At 41.5% G+C, this 23,729-nt stretch overlaps 1 protein-coding gene across 1 annotated transcript; it reads left to right on the forward strand.

Moving 5' to 3' along the window:
• Positions 1-8,975: 8,975 nt before the first annotated feature.
• Positions 8,976-17,352, forward strand: AVPR1A (arginine vasopressin receptor 1A). Its single transcript, XM_075209341.1, has 2 exons — positions 8,976-10,126; positions 11,846-17,352. The coding sequence occupies exons 1-2, from the start codon at positions 9,166-9,168 to the stop codon at positions 12,136-12,138; spliced, it is 1,254 nt and encodes a 417-aa protein (XP_075065442.1). The 5' UTR covers positions 8,976-9,165; the 3' UTR covers positions 12,139-17,352.
• The last annotated feature ends 6,377 nt before the right edge of the window (positions 17,353-23,729 follow it).

The following is a 23,729-nucleotide window of genomic DNA, read 5'->3' on the forward strand; positions in this document are numbered from 1 at the left end:
CTGCACCAGTACTATTCTTCCCATCACTACAGTGGTACAACTTGCTGTACGCAGACCACTGACTCCTCCTCTACCTACCATCACCTATCCACGTCCACTCCTCGTGTCTACATTATCTTCAGCCTCCAGTTTACTGCTCCGAGTCGCTGACTTTCCTCTAACCATAGCTGCAAGTCGCTGACTTCCTCAGACTATCTCTACTATCCTGCTGTTGTGTCGCTCCAATCATTCACCTGCCTGCTTTGAGGTGCGTGCCATAACCCCGCCTCTCTAGCAGAGTTCCATCTGGTGAAACTCGGGTAAGCAACTCCTAGTGCCCGTGACAGAAATGAATAGAATGTGTAGTCCCTAGAAGAGGGATAAAGTGCTCGCCAAATGTCCGGTCGTTTGCTTAAGCAAGTTTTTGGTGTGCGAAGTTAGGGAAAAGGGGCGCCTAGGAGTTGATCTGTCCATTGAGGGGGACATAACTGTGTTGAAGTCACCCCCCAGGAGGACCAAACCTTTGTGTGAGCGATGTAGTTCTGTAAAGAAGTGTGTAAAAAAGGAGCGTAGATATTAGCAAGGGTGATGTCTAAATGCCCAATCCTTCCCGTTAAGACCAGAAATCGTCCCTCAGGGTCGTCCTTGATCTCTGACTTAACGAAGGGAACAGAGTTGAGGAGTAGAATGGCCACTCCATTTTTCTTTGTATTATGAGATGAGTAGTAAGCCGTGGAGTGTCTTCTGGAGGACAAGGAGGGATGGCCGCTGGCCCTGAAGTGGGTCTCCTGTAGGAAAATAATATCACCTTTTAGTTTATGCATAGTGTGGTGCAACATAGAACGTTTTTGTGTTGTATTCAGCCCTTTTACATTAAGAGAGAGAGTAGTGAAAGACATAGCTGTTTTGTAGGGGGCTAGATTGTTTTGGGGGCAATATACTCAGCAAGTGGAGGGAGAAGGTGGAACACCAAGGAGAAAAGAGGGCAGAGTATGCGCATGGAAAGAAGGGCGCAGGAAGAAAAGAAAAGTAGATAGAAAAAGGTGATGACGTTTTAGGGTGGGAGAGGGTAAGGGGAGTGGACTCAGGCCTCAAAGGCAGAGGAGGAGTGCCTGAATACCAAAATAAACTAAAGATAGGTAGAATGAACCTATCAAATGTTACAAATTAAGGCACTAGCTGCGGGAGTGCAGCAAAGTTTCGTATATCCAAATGTAAATTTAGAACTAGAAATGTGTAATTCCCAATATGTGTGGGTGCGTGGCCAGGGGAGTAGAAGGAGTGTCCCCCATCTGTCTTGCAAATTATCCAAGTACAATAGATTATTGGCGAGACGGCCTACCAGAAATGAATTATACTGCAGTACAGCAAAAGTTATCTTAACAAGAACAAACCTGAGTGAACGAATGCAAAAAATGCAAAAGAAGAGAAAACATAGTGTGCAAGACAATGCAGAACATAACGTTACATGAATTTAGAGATAAGATTAAGCATTAACATCCACTCTAGTGAGGAAGTCAGAGAGTTAAATCAAGGAGATTGTTGGCTAGATGAGGTTTGCAGGTCCTCTCCAGAGGGTCTGTCAGAGCAGGAAAGATTAAGTTTGTGAATCAAGTCTTTCCCTTCATTGTGTGTGCGGATCGTTACTTGATGACCTTTCACTTCAACTATCAGACAGAAAGGGAATCCCCAACGATACTTGTAGCCGTTCTCCCTGAGGGTACGTGTCACATCCTTAAGGTCACGACGTTTAGCAATAGTTGATGGGGCAAGATCCTGGAACACTTAAATGCGGTTACCATCAAAGAGTATGTAGGGAGAGTTCCTGACTGCACTGGAAATAATGTCCTTAGTCTTGAAGGAGAGGAGGCGTAGGATCACGTCACGGGGGGGTTAGAGTCCTTTGGACGTGGTCTTAGAGCTCTGTGGACCCGTTCTATCTGTATTGGTTGATTGGAAAGCATGGGGTCTAAAGTGGAAAAGAACTTGCATACGTAATCTTCAAGGTCCTTGGGTTCGATTTTCTTCAGGGACGTTGCGCACTCGTAGGTTGTTGCGACGATCCCTGTTTTCCATATCTTCCAGTTTGTCTCTGAAGAAATCATTTTCTTTCAGTAGGAAGTCCAAGTCCTGTGAAGCGTCGTTCTGGAATTTGAGTGAGGACTCCATCTTGTTTTCTAGAACTGATGTTCTTTTAGCAATTATGACCATTTCCGGTTTGAGGTCCCCTATTGCTTTTTGCAAATCTACTGAGAAGGCGTTGGTACGGTCAACAATTAGGTTCCTCAGTTCAGCAAAGTCGGCCTTAGTGGATGGATTTGACGTGCCTGATGAATCTCCATCGTTGTGGGGTTCTTGAGGGGAAGAGGGAGAAGAAGAGGATGTGCCCGGTTTGTCTTGATGAGAAAAATGCTGCGTAATTTCGCCAGCCGTGCCCCGGCGACCTCTACCTGCAGATCTATTCATGTTGGAGATTTTATCTCCGGTGGACCGTTCGTCTCAATAATGAGAGTATAACAGACAGGTGGAGGACAAGTCCAATTGGGTTAGGTGGACATTAGCTGTGTTGAGCTGTTAGAATAATAGGAAAGAGAGATCCACCTCAGGATGCCCGGGATCTATCCTTACAATAGGTGGAATACAGTATATTTGTAATTAGTGCTGGCCTCTGCTTTTTTGGGGGGAATCTTCTCTCTGATGGCGTGCAGCTTTGAATGAGCCTAGGGTGAGATTCTATAGTAATGTGCAACTAGTGGAGTTGCTGTTGGAGATTACAACAGGGGACCCCCCAGCTTATACGTGGGGCCACTATTTCTTCAGTTCTGAAGAATCTCACTGTGTCAGAGGGGTCCTTGCCAAAACTGCGCTGGCCACCCGAATCCAGTGATGGAGAGAGGGAATGTCTCAGTGGGACAAACTTGAGTCTTACTTGGTGTGGGCTGCGGGTTCAGGTTACGTCGGATGAATCACAGTATGCAGGGGCAGGTGTACAGCCACTCTGTGCCCTGAGGTGTGGGGAGTGCAGAGGGTATCGTCCCCTTAATTAGTATGTCCGGAGATTACCTCGACGCTGGAGAGACTATGGCTTCCGGGACCTCCAGGCTTCCCAGCAGGCACCGCGACTGGTAACCCGCCGGAAGAGAAGGGGATGATGGCGGCTGCCACTTCCGGTTCGGGGGCAGAGATTATTCAGTCGAGCCCGGCTCAGCGGGGGGACCTCCAGTTGGGCCGGACACTTCCCGACCCGCTCGGGTAAAAAGTGAAAGGGGTGGAAGTGTGGCGAACAGGAGGGCGCTCGGTCGGGGCTTCAGTATAGGCTGCCGGGCAGAGGGATTCGTGCTGTTTCACCCAGGGCCACTAATTGTCCCGGAACTTAATCCCCGCAGATCCACAGAGATACTGGACGGGTTCTGTGAGGTTATCTCTGGGAAAAGGGCGGAATAGAGGGCGCTTTTCCTGTGATTTTTGAGGAGCTCAGGAACCACACGACTTCTCCTGATGGCTGCCAGGCTACGCCCCCAAACATGCACTCTCTTAATACAGTTCTGACACTGGTGCAAATAAAGTAGAAATAATTACCATTAGAACTAAAAATGCACTTTCTTAATACAGTTCTGACACTGGTGCAAAATAAGGTAGAAGTAATTACCACTAGAAATAAAAATGCACTTTCTTAATACAGTTCTGAAACAGGTGCAAATAAATTACTTACCTGTTGATGAAAGAGAAAAAGCAGAGATTAGTCTCATAGTCTGGTATAGAGGTAACTGATAACTCATAACTAATAAGAAGTCCGGTATAACTCCGAATTATGCTATTTAAATTTTTTACACTTGTAAGTATACACTTAGAAATATTCACACCTGCTATGCAGCCATTACTGAAACAAATTACCTACAATGACATAAAACAGAAGGTAAAGATGGGCCTACCGAAACAAGCATATATTCAAAGAAGTGTGGGGTACACTTATACATACGGTAGCAGAGTAACAATTGTAGCTGGTGGAGAAGATACATGATCATGAATACAGCATGTGCTAGTTCCTGGCTCTGGACACTTTTTGATTACAGGCACTGTATTAGATCCTGGCTCCAGGCAGTTGATTACAGGTACAGCGCTAGTTTCTGACTCTGAGCAGTTGGTGATTACAGGCAATGTGTTGGGGCCTGATTCATTACGGATCTTATATAAAGAGGTATCTTTTTTAAGTCTCCTGGACAAAACCATGTTACAATGCAAGGGGTGCAAACTAGTTTTCTGTTTTGCACATAAGTTAAATACTGACTGTTTTTTCATGTAGCACACAAATACTTGATAGCTTATTTGTACACTGAAATTTAAAGTTGATATTTGTGTGGTACATGAAAAAACAATTAATAGATATTAGTAATATCATAAAAAAAAAAACACTGGTTAACTTGGTTTGCGAATCATCCATTATCAAAGTGAGCTGTGCAGCATACCAGAGAGTTTTTATACAACCATACTCTTCTCAAATCTTACACACACCATACTGAAATGAATAGTTAATGTTTTGACTGTAATGCTGACCACAATGCAAGACTCCAAATGGCCTATCAGCCACCATTGCAGTGGGCCAAATTGCTCAAACAAAGTAGAGCTGCAGTTGGGGTAGCCAGAATCACAGGATAATAACAGGATCACAGGGTAACAACAGGGTTACAGGATCACAGGATAACACCAAGCAGTGCAGTCTACAAAAGACTACATGCTTGTTGAAGCAGTCACCTGCCAACTGTATTTAGGAATGCAAACCAATCTAGTTAAGTCTCAATTCAAAATATTTTTCGCCAGTGTAACAATCATTTTGTCTAGAGTCGGATGCAAAGTCCGTTTTAGGCGCATCAAACAAAAGAACAAGAAAACACTATCGCGCATGTGCAGCAAGCACCATATCCGCCTGCATCTTGGACGCAATTTACACTTGCGACAGCTTGTGGCTCACAACGAGAGAAAGGTCAGAACGCGGAATTGTGAAGGCGTGACCATGTAAGTAAATCCTAGGCGCAGTGAGGCACAGACGCAAACACATCAGCAGAAATTTGGTGGCGCAAGCGGTTAGCTAGCTGCAGGAACTGCTCGCAGCTCGGTAGGGTATTATGAGCTGGACGCAACTGGGGTTGCTTGCCACTCGTAATACCCTACCAAGCTGCAGCACACCCCCACTCCTACACTTCTTAGACGAACTTTGCGTCCGACTCTAATTGAGGTCCATAATCTATAAACCTGAAGCCACCATAAAGCTTGAGTCCTTATAGTCGCAGAGGAACATTGACAAATACAATGGAAATAAGGTATCAGTGGGACAATATCTTAATGGAGAATTATTGTGGAAGTAAATAAAATAGTAGTAGGTTAATTACAGAAAGTAATAAATTATAACCAAAAATGTACTGCATATTACTACATAGTCTTGCCCTGCTGAAATATTACCCTTTTGAACTAAGTACACAAATACATTTTACAACAACATGTGTTCAGTAAATCCTTGAACATAATATTTACTAAGTGATATTCTATATTATCCCTTCTTTAATATTTTATACCTTCTCATATATCTATTTAAATATGCAACCTAAAGTAATAAAATACTTGATTTTTGTCATTTAAAATCGAAAATTGAAATAATATATAAATCAAGCCTTGCTGCAAACTCCAGTTTTTCCCAGCACTCCCTCCCTATGCTGGTCTTGTGCGGCACCACTGGGTATTATTCCTGATTATTCCAACTTACTAAGTTCTGTTTTCAGGTTTCTGATATAATTAGAGATGGTCACTGACCCCCGTGTTTTGGTTTTGGATTCGGTTTTGGATCTGGATTACCGTCGTGTTTTGGTTTTGCAAAACCGCCATTGCGTGTTTTGGTTTTGGTTTTGGTTTTGTTTGGTTTTGTTTTGCTATTTTGTTGGAAAATACATGTTTTTGTGCCTAAAATAACCAAATTTAGTGCTCCAACTGTTTTAGAGATAAGTAATCTAATTGTTGAGGTAATAAATCATCCAAAAAAACTGTTTAATTCTTCGTTGGTAGGCCTTCATTTATTCTACACACAAAACAGATTGTCTTCCTCTCCATCTATGCATATTGGCAATGCAGCCATCGTCTTTGGATGTATATTACACCCTACACTTATAGTTAAATATGTAAAGAAATGGAAAAAGACAGTTTGCTTTCTGTCTCTATAGGCCCCCCTCCACTTTTTTAAAAAAACAAAAAATTCAGCCATTATAGACTGTACAATATTAATTGACATGGAGAAAGCCAGTTTGGTTTCTGTCTCTCTAGGCCCCCCTCCACTTGTATAAAATACCAAAAAATCCAGCCGTTATAGACTGTACAATATTAATTGACATGGAGAAAGCCAGTTTGGTTTCTGTCTCTCTAGGCCCCCCTCCACTTGTATAATATACTAATAAATTCAGCCGTTATATACTGTACAATATAAATTGAAATGGACAAAGGCAGTTTGGTATCTGTCTGCATCAGATCCTCTCTCCACTAGGAGTAAAATAGAAAACTATTCAGCCGTTATATAATCTAGAATATAAATAGAAATTGAGAAAGGCAATTTGGTATCTGTCTGCATCATAATCATCAACATCATCATTAGCGCCCTCGTCGCCTACACAAAACTCCCCCTTATCCTCTTCTAATTCCAAAGTGGCATCCTCAATTTGGGTATCACCGGCTACACTCGGGCTATTAAGGCACACATCAGCAGAATGCTCACGATTAGACATCCCACTGTTGGATGGACTCTCCACAGGGATTGTTGTCATTTGTGAATCAGAGCAAATATTCTCCTGTAATGCCTCACTGTTATCTTGCAGCTCGGCTTTGACGCGTAACAGTAGTTGTGCACCAATTGTAGGCTGGGTAACTTTTTGGGATCTGCCACTAATAGCCAAAGGTGAAGGCCTCATTCTCTCTTTGCCACTGCGTGTGTAAAATGGCATGCTTGCAATTTTTTTTTTATCGTCACTTAACTTTTGCTCAGTTACACTTCTTTTTCGCTTCAATACAGTAAATTTTTTTTGGGTTTTTGTTTTTTGCACTAATTTGAAAACACTCTGTTGTTTGACATCGCCTTGGCCAGATGACGTACTGGGAACACTAACATCAGGACTGGTGACAGAACCTGGTTGCTCATTCAGATCATATGTGGACTGCTTTGAATCCATTCTGAGTGCAAACCACTGGGGAGTGCTAAAAATTATTTGGTAGATACTGCTGACAGATATGACTTTTGACAGCCAGAAATATTAATGCACAATAAGGGAGGACACCCCAAAAGCACTGAGGAGTGCTAAAAATTATTTAGTAGATACTGCTGACAGATATGACTTTTGACAGCCAGAAATATTAATGCACAATTAGGGGGGACACCACAAAAGCACTGAGGAGTGCTAAAAAATTTTTGGTAGATACTGCTGACAGATATGACTTTTGACAGCCAGAAATATTTATGCACAATTAGCGCTGGGGAGTGCCAAATATTAAGAAAAAATAATAAACCTCTATCCTCCTCTCTGCACTAGCGATTTTGGTTAGAGCAATTGCAAGAACAATATTGTATTCTCTGTCCCTGCTCTAATCAGCCTATGACTACACCCTGCTCTCTCCCTCTGTCAAATGGCGATGGATTGCTGTGGAGGCGTGTATTTATAAAGTTGAAGTATCGCGAGAACCGAGCCCCGAGATCCGACGACGTCACGATGACGTTCGGCCTCGATTTGGATTCGGAACGGGCGGGAGAGTACCGAGCTGCTCAGTTCGATACTCGGATACCCAAAGTTCGGGTGGGTTCGGTTCTCGAAGAACCGGACCCGCCCATCTCTAGATATAATGCACATAAAACGTTCAAATGCAACTGCTTCATTTAAACTACAATTTATTTTACATCTGTATGCAATTGCAGATACAAGTGGCTTGAAAACAGATGCGCACAGAAGAAAACATGTCATAAATGGAAACATTGAGGTGACATATTTACAAATATGTTAAAATATACGTTTTTGTAGTTCAAAACTTAGTTACTGGGGGGGGGGAGAGCTCTGGTAAATAGATCTTTAATAAGCAATATCCTATCTTGAATTACAACGATAGAGAATACAAACTCCACTGTTTTCTTAAAACATTCGTAAACAATAATTGTAGAAAATATTTGGTCAAACAATAGAAAGATTTGTTGCGCAATAGAGTTTGTTAGAGATATGGGAAATTGTATTGGCATCGTCGTATCACATAGACTTTTAATATAGCTGACATGCTATGACCTAGACCAAAGGTACTGGGTGGGCTTGCTGAGACTTATAGTTCCGCAACAGCTGAAAACCATCAGGTTAACCAAGTAGACAAACATAGCTATTCATTTACAAACACAGGTATCAAGTTATCGTATGTCGTTCTACTCAGATATGGATATGGTATATGTTTTCGTCATGACAATCACAGAAACATATGCCAGAAAAGGTGTGTTATATTTCTCTTTCAGGTTATTTTATGAATGGAATGACCAAGAGACTGGAGAGCCAGCTTCAACTGTAACAGGCGCATATATCTAACTATGTCTTATTTAACACATATTTAATATCTAAATAAAATAAAATAGGTGTCAGCATAATTAACAATACTTTTGAAATATTAATCAATTAATAGTAAGTGTGGCTATACAGTGAGGAAAGTCGAACATTTTCAGAGGGGGAAGGCTGAAATCTTAAAAACAAAGTTGTCAATGGCAAACTAGGTGGCTACATGCACAGGAGATTGCAAAATTCTGCTAATATATTTCCCTCAACAGCAAAAAAACACAGAAAGGAAATGCATACATTAAAATACAACCGGTAGTGCAAATAAGCAATTGCACAAATGCTATTAGTTATGCCATGACGCCAGCGAGTCACTTGTCATAGGAGATATCTCAGCCCCTTTATAAGAAAAAAAGGAGGGGTGACTGTATAAATATTGTCAGTCATCTCTCTCCTAGACGCGTTTCTGTCTGAACGTTTCTGGTCTGCTTGCGTTTATTGGAGAGAAGGAATAGGAAAGAAGAACAGTGTTTCCTACTGCAGAACTCCGCTACTTATTTCTTCTGCACAGTACACGGTCTACAGAACCGCATTACCATCAGAGTGGGCAGATAAAGTGCTATTAAGCAGCAGGATGCGTTCCTATGCGGACGGAAACTCTGAGAAAGAATTAAGTTTTGGGAATGAGAGCACAAGGAGATATGTCGACTCTGTCACCCCCTCTCTGTTCCCTTCTATCTCGCCTAATAGCAGCACCCCAACTGCCAACACTTCGGACCTGCTGTACCGGGACGAGAACCTGGCTAAGATTGAGGTAGCCGTGCTTGCTGTCATATTTGTGGCGGCTGTGCTGGGTAACTGTAGCGTCTTGCTGGGTCTCTACAAATCCAAGAAGAAAATGTCACGAATGCACCTATTTATAAAGCACTTGAGCCTGGCAGATCTGGTGGTGGCTTTTTTCCAGGTACTTCCACAGCTGTGTTGGGATGTCACCTACCGTTTCCATGGTCCGGATTTCTTGTGCCGTATTGTTAAACACCTCCAAGTGTTTGGAATGTTTGTCTCATCTTACATGCTGGTAGTAATGACCGCGGATCGGTACATTGCTATTTGTCACCCTCTGAAGACTCTCCAGCAGCCTACAAAGAGGTCCTACCTAATGATCGGAGGTGCCTGGATCATCAGCCTTATCCTCAGCACTCCTCAGTATGGCATTTTCTCCCTGCATGACCTGGGGGACGGAGTGTACGACTGCTGGGCTGTATTTATTTCGGGAACGGCACAAAGAGCCTATATCACATGGATTACTATCAGTATATTCGTGGTGCCAGTGACCATCCTGTTAACCTGCTATGGGTTTATTTGCTACAACATCTGGAAAAACATTAAGTGCAAGACCAAGAAAGAGGAGACCGATGGCAAAAATACATACGGGTTACTTTCCACATCGGTCAGCAGCGTGAGGACCATCTCAAGAGCCAAGATTAGGACGGTGAAAATGACCTTCGTGATCGTGTCAGCCTACATCATCTGCTGGACACCATTCTTCACAACCCAGATGTGGTCGGTCTATGCAGAGGACGTCAACTGGGTTGGTAAGTGTAATTCTCTTGGTGTCTTCTGGCTACTTTTACTGTACTCTTACTGCCAAACAACTAAATATGTATTGCACATGTTTATAGAAGATCTAATAAACTAGGATCAGGGAACCTCAGACTTTTACTGTTTTGGCTCGTTGATTTGTGTAGTTCTACATCAGCTTGAGACTTATGGTTGCCTTCATTTGTCATTAGCAGAAATTCCCTATCAGTTATCTTGGTGACCTTATTTGTCAATGTATTGAACTTTTACTTGCCCTGACACACTGCATTTTTAATGTCCACAAGATGTAACGTCTCATTTGGACAATCCAAACAACACAGCATGCTGTAAATACATAATAATGTTGTTGTTAGCATGTTTATAGTCCAGCCAATGTATTTAGCAAGCTGGAATAACTGTTAAACTGCTTCAGCAAACTAAACGTTTCTTTTATAAGTCATATGTAGTGCGCTACATAATTTGCATGCATTCTACATACCATATATAAAGTTATTGTTTGTTCATGTTTACCTTAACATGCTAATGCTAAAGCAGTGCAAGAGAAATCCAAATTCCTTAAAGGGGACTGAAAGCCTGGCCGCTTGCAGAATGAATGGCAGTTGGCTAGAGATCACATGTCAGCAGGGCTTACCTGCCTGAAGTAGTAGAGTAGTATATCATTATCATCATCATTAGCTATTTATATAGTGCCACTAATTCCGCAGCGCTATACAGAGAACTCACTCACATCAGTTCCTGCCCCATTGGAGCTCACAGTCTAAGGGGCACATTTATCAATATTCACATAAAGTGAAAAGTAGTTTTCAATCCTTATCCCAATGATAAGGATTGAACTATTTCTCACATTTATGTACAGCCCTGCACAAAAACAGCAGTTCCGAAAAACTGCTGTTTCTGCGATGTAAAAAATCATACTTACCCCCCTCTTTGGAAGCGCTGTCTCCAGGTCTTCTCCTCGTTCTTTTCATTCTTCAATTGCACATGTCCAGTTCCAAGAACTGCACATGCGCACACAGATCCCCTCTCTGTCTCTGCAACAATAGTTGCAGAGAGAGCGCGCTGAGTGACAGGGAGGGATCATGTGATCCCTCCACACATGTGCTGTCCATCTCTGCTCTTCAGGGCAGAGCTGACAGCATTAGATTTCTTCCATTCCGATGATGTACGCCAGCTTCAGCTGTACATTAACATGACAAGTTCCCGAAATATTTTTTTTCGGGACTTGTTAGATTGCGGCCAGAGCAGTCACCATTCTGTTGAATTTTACCCTTAATAAATTTGCGGAGGACAGGAGGCACCTTAATGACCCGTTAAAAGCACTATCGTGCTTTCTTAAATATGCCCCTAAATTCCCTAACATACACACACACAGACAGAAAGAAAGAGAGAGAGAGAGACTAGGGTCAATTAGTATATGAGCCAAGTAGGTGCCCTCACATCCAATCGTGATCCAAGTCATCCGGGTTATCGCAATAAATATGAAGCAGCCAGGGATTTCCATCACTTTAAATGGCCAAATATCAATAAAATATGGTACTTACTCAGTCGCTATTGTCCTGCTTTTACTCACCAAATAAATATTCAATACTGGGCAAATAAAGATCATTTTGCTTCATGCAAAAGCGTAATGGAAATACTATTAAATGATCAGTTATTAGCCATAAAGAAGAAGTGTGTGTGTTTACAATGTAAATCTGTTTTCTTTTTTCTAGAAAATGAAAACACTGCACTTACTGTGTCTTCCTTGCTAGCCAGCCTGAACAGTTGCTGCAACCCTTGGATATACATGTTTTTCAGTGGGCACTTGCTGCAAGATTTCATCTTTAGCTTTCTGTGCTGCAAAAAATTCAAGCGGACCACAAACAAAGAAGATTCTGATAGCAGTACAAGGAGACACACCACATTAACCAGGATCCAGACAAAAAGTCCAACCAACAGTATGGACACCTGGAAAGAGTCCCCAAGATCCACAAAATCCATCCAATTCTTACCCACACAAAGCTGAAATTAGAAAAATGGTGGTTGTCATTATTATGCTGTTTGGCTTCATACTCATGCAGTTGGAATATACAAAAAAAACTGTAAATATCACAATACATTGAGAACAATATGATGAAAAAGGACAAAAACACCTCTTAATAATTTAACATATAGCTATTATTACACTGTAAGACCATTAATGTGTATACTCCTTGTATAAACATTTGTATCTGGCTACTAATAAATGTTAATTGTAATGCACCGTACACAATTATGTTAAAAGTTCATTTTATTAGAACAATTACAATTGTTTACATTGGTGTGGTGTAAATATTACAAAAATACACACTAGATAAAGTACTTTTTTAAATGCTAATATATGACAACTTGGAATCAACACAATTAACATATCTCATAAGTCAATGCTAAAGAAATATAGAGAATAACTATTTACTGCTGACCACTGAATGTTAACCAATAGAGTAGAATTAATGCATTTCACTGGATTTAGCAGTTAAGCCATACATATCCAATGGTGCTTATATACAACCACTGACAGTTTGCTAGTTGATCATAACCTGTGATTCATATTTATTCTTATTTATTTCTTCTTATTCAGTTTACTGACATTTCACATCAGGGCTAGATGCCAATTACTATTCAGCGGTTTTGCCAGAACCCAATAAACTATAAGTGCACAAACAATACTATAATGCTAGCCTTAGTCCATATGTTTTACTACTGCTATTAATGCTTTATAGCAAGGTGTTCATTAAATTGGTAGTGGGCATCTAGCAGTCCGGGAGCCACATCAGGGCCGTAACAAGGGCTGTGCGACAGGGGCGACCGCCCAGGGCGCAGCGCTGAAGGGGGGCGCAATTTAGGAATATTTTAGGTTTATTTGGTTAAAATTGAGGGCTAGGGGGCGGCATTTGTCTTTCTCGCCCCAGGCGTTAGAATTCTAAGTTACTGCTCTGAGCCACATACTGCCATCCGAGGGGTCACTTACTGCCCCACTGAACATGTTAATGTCTTTTGTTTCATCTTCTCTCTAGTGATGTTGATATCACAGTATGAGCACAGTGCAGTTACAAAGTTTATTTACCAGGTTAATTTTTGACTGGATATTGATGTCTTCTCACCAGTTAAATACGAAACCATAGGTTATGCTACTACTACTTGAGCTGTTTGATAAATTCATGCTGCTGCTCTGATCTCATAATGTGCACTGTTGCTGCTTCACAGAGGGTATATGCAGCCCCCGAATAGGAGTAAGTGCTCCTCGAGAGACACCTGAAAGTTATCATGTTACCCTCCACTGCATTAATGAATATTTTGCTCTCAAGACAGTTTTTGATATTTTTAGAGCATGGTATAAAGTACCAGAAATCAGTGACCTGAAACCAAATACAGCGCTATCTACATACATTGTTGTAAATTACATTATGCTATATCTACTCCTTAAGGATAATTAATAAAGAGCAAAGTAAATAGTGGCCCCTAGCCTTATTGTACCACTGACAGATACACTGTGCGTGGTTGTTGCATTTTTAATCTCAACAGGAAGTGTAGTTGACGTTTGAGACATACGTTTACTGTGACAGCTAAATGTCCAGACACTCAATTACATATCTAATATATATAAGCCTAGCGGCGTGTGTTAGTGTGTGTGTGTGTGTGTGTGTGTGTGTGTGGAAAAAAACATTTTCTCAGAAAGGGCTCATCCAATTGACCTGAAATTTGGTATACTGACATTATTTGACAAAAAAATTATAATAGTGAAGTCAGTTAACTTCCATCATCCCCCCTTCCCCCTGTGGGAGGGGTAGTAAAGGCTAAATTTACGAGTTGAGGGCTCAAACTCTTGACCGTGTGGGTATTTATTTACCAGAGCCTGTGTTTGGTCATGGAAAATTGTATGTCGCATTTTCACGAGTACGGAGAAGCAGTGATGTGAAAGTGCAGGTTATGAATACTGCCCTTCAAGGAAGACTGATTGAGCACAGCGATAAGGTGTTTAGCAGAAACGTTGTGTATCGAGAGGTTTTAGAACAGTAAGATGATGGAGATTAAGGATGTGGCGATGAAGATGAAGGATGAGGTGATGGAGAAGAATGATGAGGTGGTGACATGTGGACAAAACCACGTTAAAAAAGGGCGCTTACGTCGGGAAGTAACGCTCTTCCCCTGAGGAGGCCTGGCCTAGCCCCAAATGCATGACAAGAACCTTTTTAACACCTTAAGTAGCTTGACTTGACTAGAATGCATGAGTATCATGCACGGGTTGACTTGTATATATATATATATATATATATATATAATGCATATAGGTATATTTCATTTTAATGTATATGATAATATATTATCAATATATGCAGAATATTTGTAACATCAAATTTCACATGATTTATTCAAACACTGCTTTGAGCTATATGTTTTATAAACATAAGGATTAATGTTTCTGTGTGTGTGTGTGTGTGTGTGTGTGTGTGTGTGTGTGTGTGTGTGTATGTATAACACGCATTACAAGGCTTGTTTGTATTATTCAAAAAATAGTTTATGAATGATGTGAATGTGTTTGATCCTACTAAATACACCCTTTTCTCAGCCAAGATGCAACCAAAACTCTTATGTGCTATCTCAGCATCTCCCATCTCAACTAATACTACCTCCTCCTATATGGCATTCCCTTTGTCTATCCTTCCCTACTTTAATACATCATAAAGGCCGCAGCAGTATTGAACTTTACCTCTAGTTGTTCCACATCTACTCACCATTCTGCAAATCCCTATTCTCGATCCCCATATCTTCCAGAATCCATATCATTACTTACCCGGGGACATCTGGCAAATTTTAGCCCCGGGGGCAAGAATCAACTCAGCAGCCTATTATGAACATTTTAAGGAGAAAAAAATGCAGGTGGCCCAGTGACCCAGCCCAAGGTAGCCTACTATGGAGCGGGCCCATCGGGCAGATGCCCCACTGCTCCGCCCAGCATGCCCCTGTTATTCACCCTCATCTACAAAGTCCTCAACACCCCTCCTTCATATATCCCAAACTTCATCTCAAAATACAATACCTTACACACTCTTAGATCTGCCTCGAACCTTCTGTCTGATTATCACCTATCACTCTCTCATACAAGACTTTTTGTGGGCCGCTACTCACCTTTGAATTTCCCTACCATGCCCAATCTGACTCTTTCACAGCCTTCTAATCTTTACATTTTCTATGAAAACCACACTCTTTACTAGAGCCTACCTTACTCTCATCTTTACTAAACAAGCTGGTACACCCTAGCCTAGCTACTGAACAAACCACCTTTTTACAGCTCTGCCCTCTCACACTAGGCTTTAAGCCTGCACATCCTAGTGGCCCTCCCTATTCTTTGTTTTCATGTCTGCATTTACTTTTTCTATATGTATCTGTTTTATGTATTCTGTTTTCCCCAGTGTCCATCGTGGCACGGCACTTTAGCGCTATATCAATCAATGACAATATTAAAAATAATAATAATATTTTAATTTTTAATACATTTACTTTTGTATATATTATTTTTTTATATTACCAAAACTCATGGACTCATTTAGAATCATACAGTGCAGCACTAACAAACACATAAGATATTTTGGCCTGGTCCACATGTCAAAATTGCCAAAAACAACATTGCAATGCATATAAATATTGAAATGAGCTTAAAAAGCAGTTCAGACTACACTATTTTGCTTTGTTTAACCTGTTACCATGAAAAACACATCAGTGCTAACCATTACTCTCAGGGGCATATATATTATTAACTGCATTTTCAACATGATTCATTTCAGTCCTTATAGGAAAGACAAGGATTGAAACATTGTGACTATTTATTAAAAATCTTCACTAGGAACAGCAGTAACAAAAAACTGCTGTTCCTGCGAAGACCTGTCTCCTATGTCCTCTATGGACACTAATGCAAAGTGGCCACCTTTGCAATAGTGACTGGAAGGTAGAGCAGGTAAGTTGTGGTGAGGGATCCGAAGATGTCTCTACTGCAATGCTCTCCCCATAGTCTTCAATGTGGATTTTTGGAACTTGTTAAATTGTGCAAAATAGACATCTATGGGGATTGCTTTGGAGGATAAAGAAAAAGGCAAAGCAGCAGTTATCTATGATATCTGCTGCGATGTCTTATTAATAAATTTGAAATTTACTTAAAGATGTGGCTGTCCCCTGAAAACTACCATTTTCAGGGGATTTTAATGTAAAAGCAGACTGATAAATAGGCCCAGTAGTGAGGTGCCACTCACACATTCTATGTGTAAAAGACCCAAGCACACAGTTGAGCACAAGTTAAAAGTTTATTTAAAATATAATAAGACATGTTACAAACCTGGGCCTTACATCGGAATATTGTGCCAACCCGGTCTGTCATCAGTGGGACAATTGAACAACCGCAGCACACTCTATATTAAATGCCTCCCTTAGCCAGATCTGTTTTTGCTGTGGTGTCCAGGACTCTGCTTGTTTGCTAACTATTGTTTAAGCACCTCTTCAACTCAGACTGGATGGCACGGACATAGCAGGTGGGAGACCACTGATGTCATGCGCTACCTCCACCCCTTTTACCACCCAAACTCTTCACACTAACAATCACAAGGGGACAATGAACGGGCGGTTGACCCAGGGAGGGGGCCAGAATCAGGTGTCTTTTGATAAGGGACAAAAAGGGATGCCTGGGGAGGTGAGAGGGTTGTCTGAGAATCTTGAGAGAGCAAGGACTGATTGAGAGTAACCATATTCTCTCAGGGCCAGAAAGTATTGCTGTAACACGAGCTTCTTCAGACAGTGTGGAGTGACCTCTAGGACCGATTCTGTCACCACTTTATCGGGAGACATTTGTAGATTCTGGGGAATTAGTGAGCCTGCATTGGCAGGGAGACTAATACTCAGGGTCCCACCAAGCTGGTGGAGAGTTGGCCGAATGGCCGGGATCCTCAAGGTACATGGACCTACCTACAGACCAGAACCCCTGGCCCACTTGGACTATCTTCTGTGGATTATTATTGTTGGGACTTTGTGCCTACTAGGACTCTGTGCTGGGGAGTTAACCTGCTGGGGACTTTGTTGGGGAATTTATTTCTACTGGTGATTGCCTGACACTTGTTAATTTTGGTGGGGGAAAATGTTTCTCCTTGGGGAGCACTGTTGTATTTTACTAAGTGTGTGCACTTTGTTTAAATAAAAGTGGTTATTATCTCTTTCTTGTCTCCTTACCTGTGTGACCTGTGAACCTTGAGTACCAGGTATCTAGTGAGCTTCTGTTCCAACCCTGGTGTCCTCACAATACATTATGACAATTAATAAAGGCAGCTCCAATGCCAATTTCTTCCCTGATTAATAGTGTCACGAACACGCTCCCAGCTGCCGTGACATTGGGGTGTTTGCTGTATGAGGTCACACATGATTTCAGCCCGCAGCCTCTCTCTACCTATCACACAGGTTATAGACATACGGAATCGCCCCCAACACAGCGCTCTCACACCCCCAGACACTTCAGGTTTTGTCACCACCTATTGAGTACGGGCAATAGGACCCCAATATACTGTCCCACACTCGCACACAGGCTTCTAGTTCCACAAACTAGCAAGACCCACACTAGCACACACAGGGTTAAATCTTCACACCTCCTGACTGTTACACAAATGTAAATCAAGCACACACAGCTTGTTAATCAAATGTATCAACAAATCACACACTGGCATTCCAAGGGTTAACTTGGTCGAGCAATCTGTCTCTTCTAATAGGCTAATGGATTCGTTAGAGTATCAAAGACGCAACTTATTAAATTATAGATTTAATATACAAAAATACAGGGCATACAGATAAAAAATAATGAATAACAATTAATACATTGACATAACAAGCACAAACAGTTTAAAATAAAAAGGGTTTAAGCAAACTCAAATGGGCTGGTCTTTACAGGGGCAGTGTTTAATGCTAATAGGGAAACAGGCACAACCCTGGTGTGATTTCTGCTCCTCAGTATGGAGTGACTCCCAGATTTCCCAAAATATAAACTATGACAACATTTTCCTTTGAAGGTCATATTTCTGTATACCTGTATAGGCTTTCACATGCTGCCTACCAGGATCTCCAGCTGTGATCGGCCCCACAAAGTCTATTCAAGTGTCTAAAACTAACAGTAAGAGATCCTTGAAGCTGCTAAAGGTGGCAGGCTTATCTTCTCACACTGGGATGTGCAAAGCCATCAAACACATTTACATCAGACTCTCTGGGGCATATTCAATTGTTGGCATTATAGCCCAAAAACTCGCGGCGCGCGCACTATTACCGTCATTACAGTAATAGTGCGCGTAAATACCGGTATTACAGTACTTTTCTCGCTGGATTTTAGCTGAAATCCGGCTTACTATTACCGTAATACCGGTAATAGTTTTTCCGCGGCTGAAAACGCTGAGAATTGAATATGCCCCTCTGTCTTTAAATTTTACACTTTAAACTTATCAATGGATTCATTTGATATAGCCTATTTATACTGCAGTTATGAATTATCCCTTATAAATAACTGCAAGCTCTCTATGTTCACGGCAAATAGTGAAAGGAGAGTCCACAACAGTACATTTAAAGAGAACATGAAAAGTTAAATGATACAGTGAGGAGTATTCAGAAATATGTAGAGCTTTCACTTTATTTTTGCACCTTTGCACTCCATTCCCAGGGAAAGTACAGCACATAAGGTACTCAGGGCCTCATTTAGAGTTAATGTCAGTTAGAAATTACAATTTTCAATTGGCAAAACCATGTTACGGTGTGTGAGGCAATATCTGTTTTTACAAGACCTGAGTCCTCATGACAGTCTTTAAAGTAAGTATCTGCCGATTTTGAGCACATTGTATGTAAAATCACTCTGCACATGCCTGGGCACTACATTTGCGGATGCAATAGACACTTACTACAGCCTACGATTTCGGGGAGTAAACAGTGTTTGGCCATAGTCAGTTTACAGTGATAGTATGCTTAGCTCAAGCGCACGCAGCCACATCCCAATCAAGCACTGGCCGTCTCAAAGTTACTTGTTTTTCTGCCGTGTCTCTTGCATCTCTATAGGGCTAGTCTAAGTCCTAGTGATGTCAGTATTGTATGCATGCTATAACATGTGTCTGCGAACAGGATAAACTGTAAATATGTCTGTTATGTACAGTAGACATTAAGGACGGCCTAATATATATATATGTTTTCAAGGGGGTGGAAATATAAGAAGAAACCTCTTTTTCTTAAATTTGATTTATAATCATAAATGACTATATTATTGAAAGGTAACATTAAGTGCTTAATATTTTTTTTTTGTGCGTACTTTTGAGATTTTATATTCCACATAGGTATTGCACATATCCTACAGTGTCTGGGCTAGTAAAACTACACCCGTAGTCAACACCACACGAAACTTTAGATCTATTCCTTTTTTACTTTGGGAGAATGGAGAGCCTATTTACATGTGGTTTATAACAAATGCACGATGCACTCAATATGTGTGCCTTTATGACTCAGGCCCACATTGCTAAAATATATGGCCATTATTTGCGTGTTACATGCAAAATCAGACAGTGGTGTGTGCCACAGCAGTAACGCCACAGGGCAGCACCTGCCCTGGTTCCGGACAGAGCTCCTCGACAATTAAAATTCTCTGCTTCCTTCTGTATATATCCACGTGTTGCCAAAATTACAAACCATATGTAACAATGCAAGACTAGCTCCACTTAGAACTCCCATTGCAAATTTGGTCTTAGCGGTCATATTTATAATCAGGTATTTGCACCACAGAAAAAGGAAATCATTTAGAGTCACACGCAAAGTCCGTTTTAGGCGCATCCAACAAAAAAACACTACCACGCATGTGCAGCAAGCTCCAAATCCGCCTGCATCTGGGACGTAGTTAACACTTGCGACAGCTTGCGACTCACTACGAGAGAATGGGAGGAACGCGGAATTGTGAAGGTATGACCAGGTAAATACATCCTAGTCGCAGTGAGGCGCAGACGCAACACACGTCAAAACAGGGCTAAAGCTGTGCGGCAGGAATTAGGTGGCACAAGCAGTTAGCTAGCTGCAGGAACTGCTCGCAGCTCGATAGGGTATTAAGACTGGGACACAACTGGGGATGCTTATCACTCGTAATACCCTACCAAGCTGCGGCACACTCCCACTTATACACTTCTTAAATGGACTTTACGTCCGACTTTAAATGCGGCCCAAAATGGTCAATTAATTTTATTTTTTAAGAAATTAACCCACACCCACCTCCCAGGGGTGTGGGAATAGTCTTAGTGCTAACCAGCAAGGGGCTGTTAAACCTAGAAGGAGAAGCACATTTTCTCATACTTGCCAACTCCCGGAAACAAGTTTCCGGGAGGGGGGCGTGACTGGAGGGGGCAGGAGGGGGCGGGGCGAGGCCAACCGCGTCATTTTGGCCCGTGGGGCGGGGCAAAAATGACACGATTGGCCGCGCCCCGCCCCCTCCCACCCTCCAAAATGGCGTGAATCACATTTGACGCGATTCTCTGTGAAACCTGGGATGCGGGAGAAATGCCAACTCGCCCGGGAGCCCGGGAGACTGACCCGAATTTCGGGAGTCTCCCGGACTTTCCGGGAGAGTTGGCAAGTATGCATTTTCTTTGCATTCCCAATATCCCTTTGGAATCCAGCTCTGTGCTAGCAGCCTAGGGCTGGATTGGCACTATGGCAGAGGGACCCCACGCTATAGGTTTCCCTGCTATAGTGCAACTAGCCCTGGTTGGTATAGCCTAGTGCTGCTGATACTTGTAAATTTGGGAGGACCCTATGCTCTTCATTTGCCAGTACCAGTCTAGGCTGGCAACCACTAGCGCTGGTTATGCTTTTTTGGGGGAACACGTTTTTTAAATGTGTTTTTCATGTTATGCTTCAAGGATATTGTACAAAAATATATGCATTTTGATACAATACCAAGTCAACAAGTATCTTAAGGCACGTGCAGCTCAGAATACATAGTAAACTATGGGACACAAGTTACACTTACATTGTAAGTGTAACTTGTGCACAATTGTACATAAAGACCTAAATGAGGGAGCTCTGATGCCACCTGCCAGCAGCAACTGTTTTATTGTTTTATATCCCATCAGGTTACGTTAACATTGATTTGTTTTTGCTACTATCCATTAAATACAATAAAATCACATGTTGATAGATGATGTATTTCATGTTCGTTTAAACATTTAACATTAGATGCAAGTAGACAGCAAAATAAATAAAACATTTAATTTAGACAATATGTCCAATTTTATTTTCTTTGCTTTGTCCTTAAAACCATCTTACACAGCAAGTAGACACATGATTTTGGTTTACACATAACGGGCCTCATGAAGAGTTGGATGTATGCATGTGTTTTTTTGTGTGTGTGCATAAAACACATTTTTCCTTACTGCAAATGAGTACTAAAGATGCATATGCATAAATTCATAGATTCAGTGACTCGCTCAGATGTCATGTGAAGGTCCCTCTGGTGGCCTCGTCTGCAACCACATGCAGTCCTTCTTGGCCTTGCTAGCTATTAGGTATGGGCAAATGAGACCAGAGGGCCCCCCTTGAATACACCTGTATACAACACAGTTCAGTACATGGATAAGGATGCAAGTGTACTGCATGATGCGGTGCATATAGTGCTGGGTGCCAGGCCATCTCAATTCAAATGCAGAAAAATCAACTTTATTGCAATTTGTCTTCCCCAGCACAATTATCATAATGGTTGCAATGATATATAAATTCTCAAACACCAACATTTCTCACTGCCTTTTCCCTGTGGAGCCAATAGCAGCCTACTTTGGTAAATGTTACTTTTGGGGTACCCATGAAGGTGGGATCCCCCTTGCTTATTCCTTACTCTGAGTCTTCAACTGTTCGGACTCTCCCATCCTCTCACAAGCAACTGGCCCTCGTGACAGTCACCACATACTCACTCCCAAAACATTGTGCACCCCAAGCTCTGGTGAGTACCCTTCTGCTGACTCCTGATAATTAGTCTGAACAATAAACTCATGCCCTTGTGGCTTCCACCACATTACTTTTGCTAAGCAACTAGGACCACCCTCCTACTGCCCAGGTCTTGGCTTCCAAAATAGTTACTCCACTCCCAAATGTGGAGAAACCAGTCTCATGGGGTCACTTCTCTGTTGACGCAACTGCATGTGTCCCCAGCGCCATCCAATATTTATGATGCACTAGCCTCTCTACTCTAAAACATCTCACCAGCTGTCACCAGGGTGCTAAAGGCGTTACACTTACTACTCCTAACTCTTGACGTAGAATGGGGAGAGGGAAGAGGCATATAAGCATAAGCCAAGCGCAGTAATGGCATGGTAACATAATGGCAATTAGAGGTGTACGAATTTGCAGATACGCCAGCCATGATGTCATCTGAAAGTTTACATGTGCATGTTTATCTGCATGTTTAGATGTATGGTAGTATTAAAAGAAGAATAAAATAAATAATATTACCTGGTTCATTGATACATTCTATGAACAAATCTCATTAATACAATAAAGTTCATTGGGTCCCCATGTGGGCTCTACATGCAAATCAGAGCAGCTTTCTCACTTCCTAACCAATCAGGATAAGTACTGATCATCTGACATGATTTTTTATCTTTTACCATTGTTTTAACACAGAAGAAGAAAGTTGATGGAAAGAAGAAGAAATAAGAACATGCCTTCTGATATAGCAGTATAATAAAGGGGAGAACAAGGGATTGGAAAAGTTTTCATTTAAATTAAAGGACTTTACTACAGTGTAAGCGTTTTTTTTTGTTAATATTTTACTATGTGGCACTACAGGTCCCAGCAGGCCCTTGATGTCAATGCATACTGGAGTTTGTAGTTCTACAAGAGTCAATATGCTCTGGCAACCATGGGTATGCAGGCACTTGTAGTTCTTCCTGAGCAGTTTAAGGTTGCCAGTGCTTGCTGGGACCACTAATTCCCCATACTAAAATACTACTGTATTGTTATACACTAGTTCACCAACACCCACCATTCAGGTGTGTAGAAGGGATCGCCAGATACATGGGGCTGGTTTGTCATATCTGGGGTCCAATTTCCCTATGGAATTCAGGCCAGTGCGGAACAGGCTGGGGCTGTCTCCCACTATGACTGGGGGACCACACTCTTTGGTCATCACACTGGGAAATTTTTGTATTGTTTTTTCTTCATTTCGTTTCTATTTTTTCTATTATTTAAAATATTCATTAAAATGCCAGTCTTCATTATCAAGTTGATATTATGGTAAGTTGCATTGATCTTATGATACGTGCAACTCTACATAACTAAATAGCTGCACCATTTTTGTGGTATATATTTTTGATGTACTTTTTGGACAAAAATGCATCAAATTCTAAATGAGAGCCCAAATGCTTGAATTGTGTATAGTAAGCTAAGTATAGAAAGGTAAGTATTCTCTGTTCTTTGTATATATAATAGGTCTGATCTAAAGTAGGCTTCAATTTTGTGTCCCGAACATAGACATAAAATTACAGCCACAAAATAAATGGGCAAACCAAAATACCGTGTAAATATGCAGCTGACGTC

The sequence above is a fragment of the Mixophyes fleayi genome, chromosome 4 (assembly GCF_038048845.1).
Source record: "Mixophyes fleayi isolate aMixFle1 chromosome 4, aMixFle1.hap1, whole genome shotgun sequence".
NCBI lineage: Eukaryota > Metazoa > Chordata > Amphibia > Anura > Limnodynastidae > Mixophyes > Mixophyes fleayi.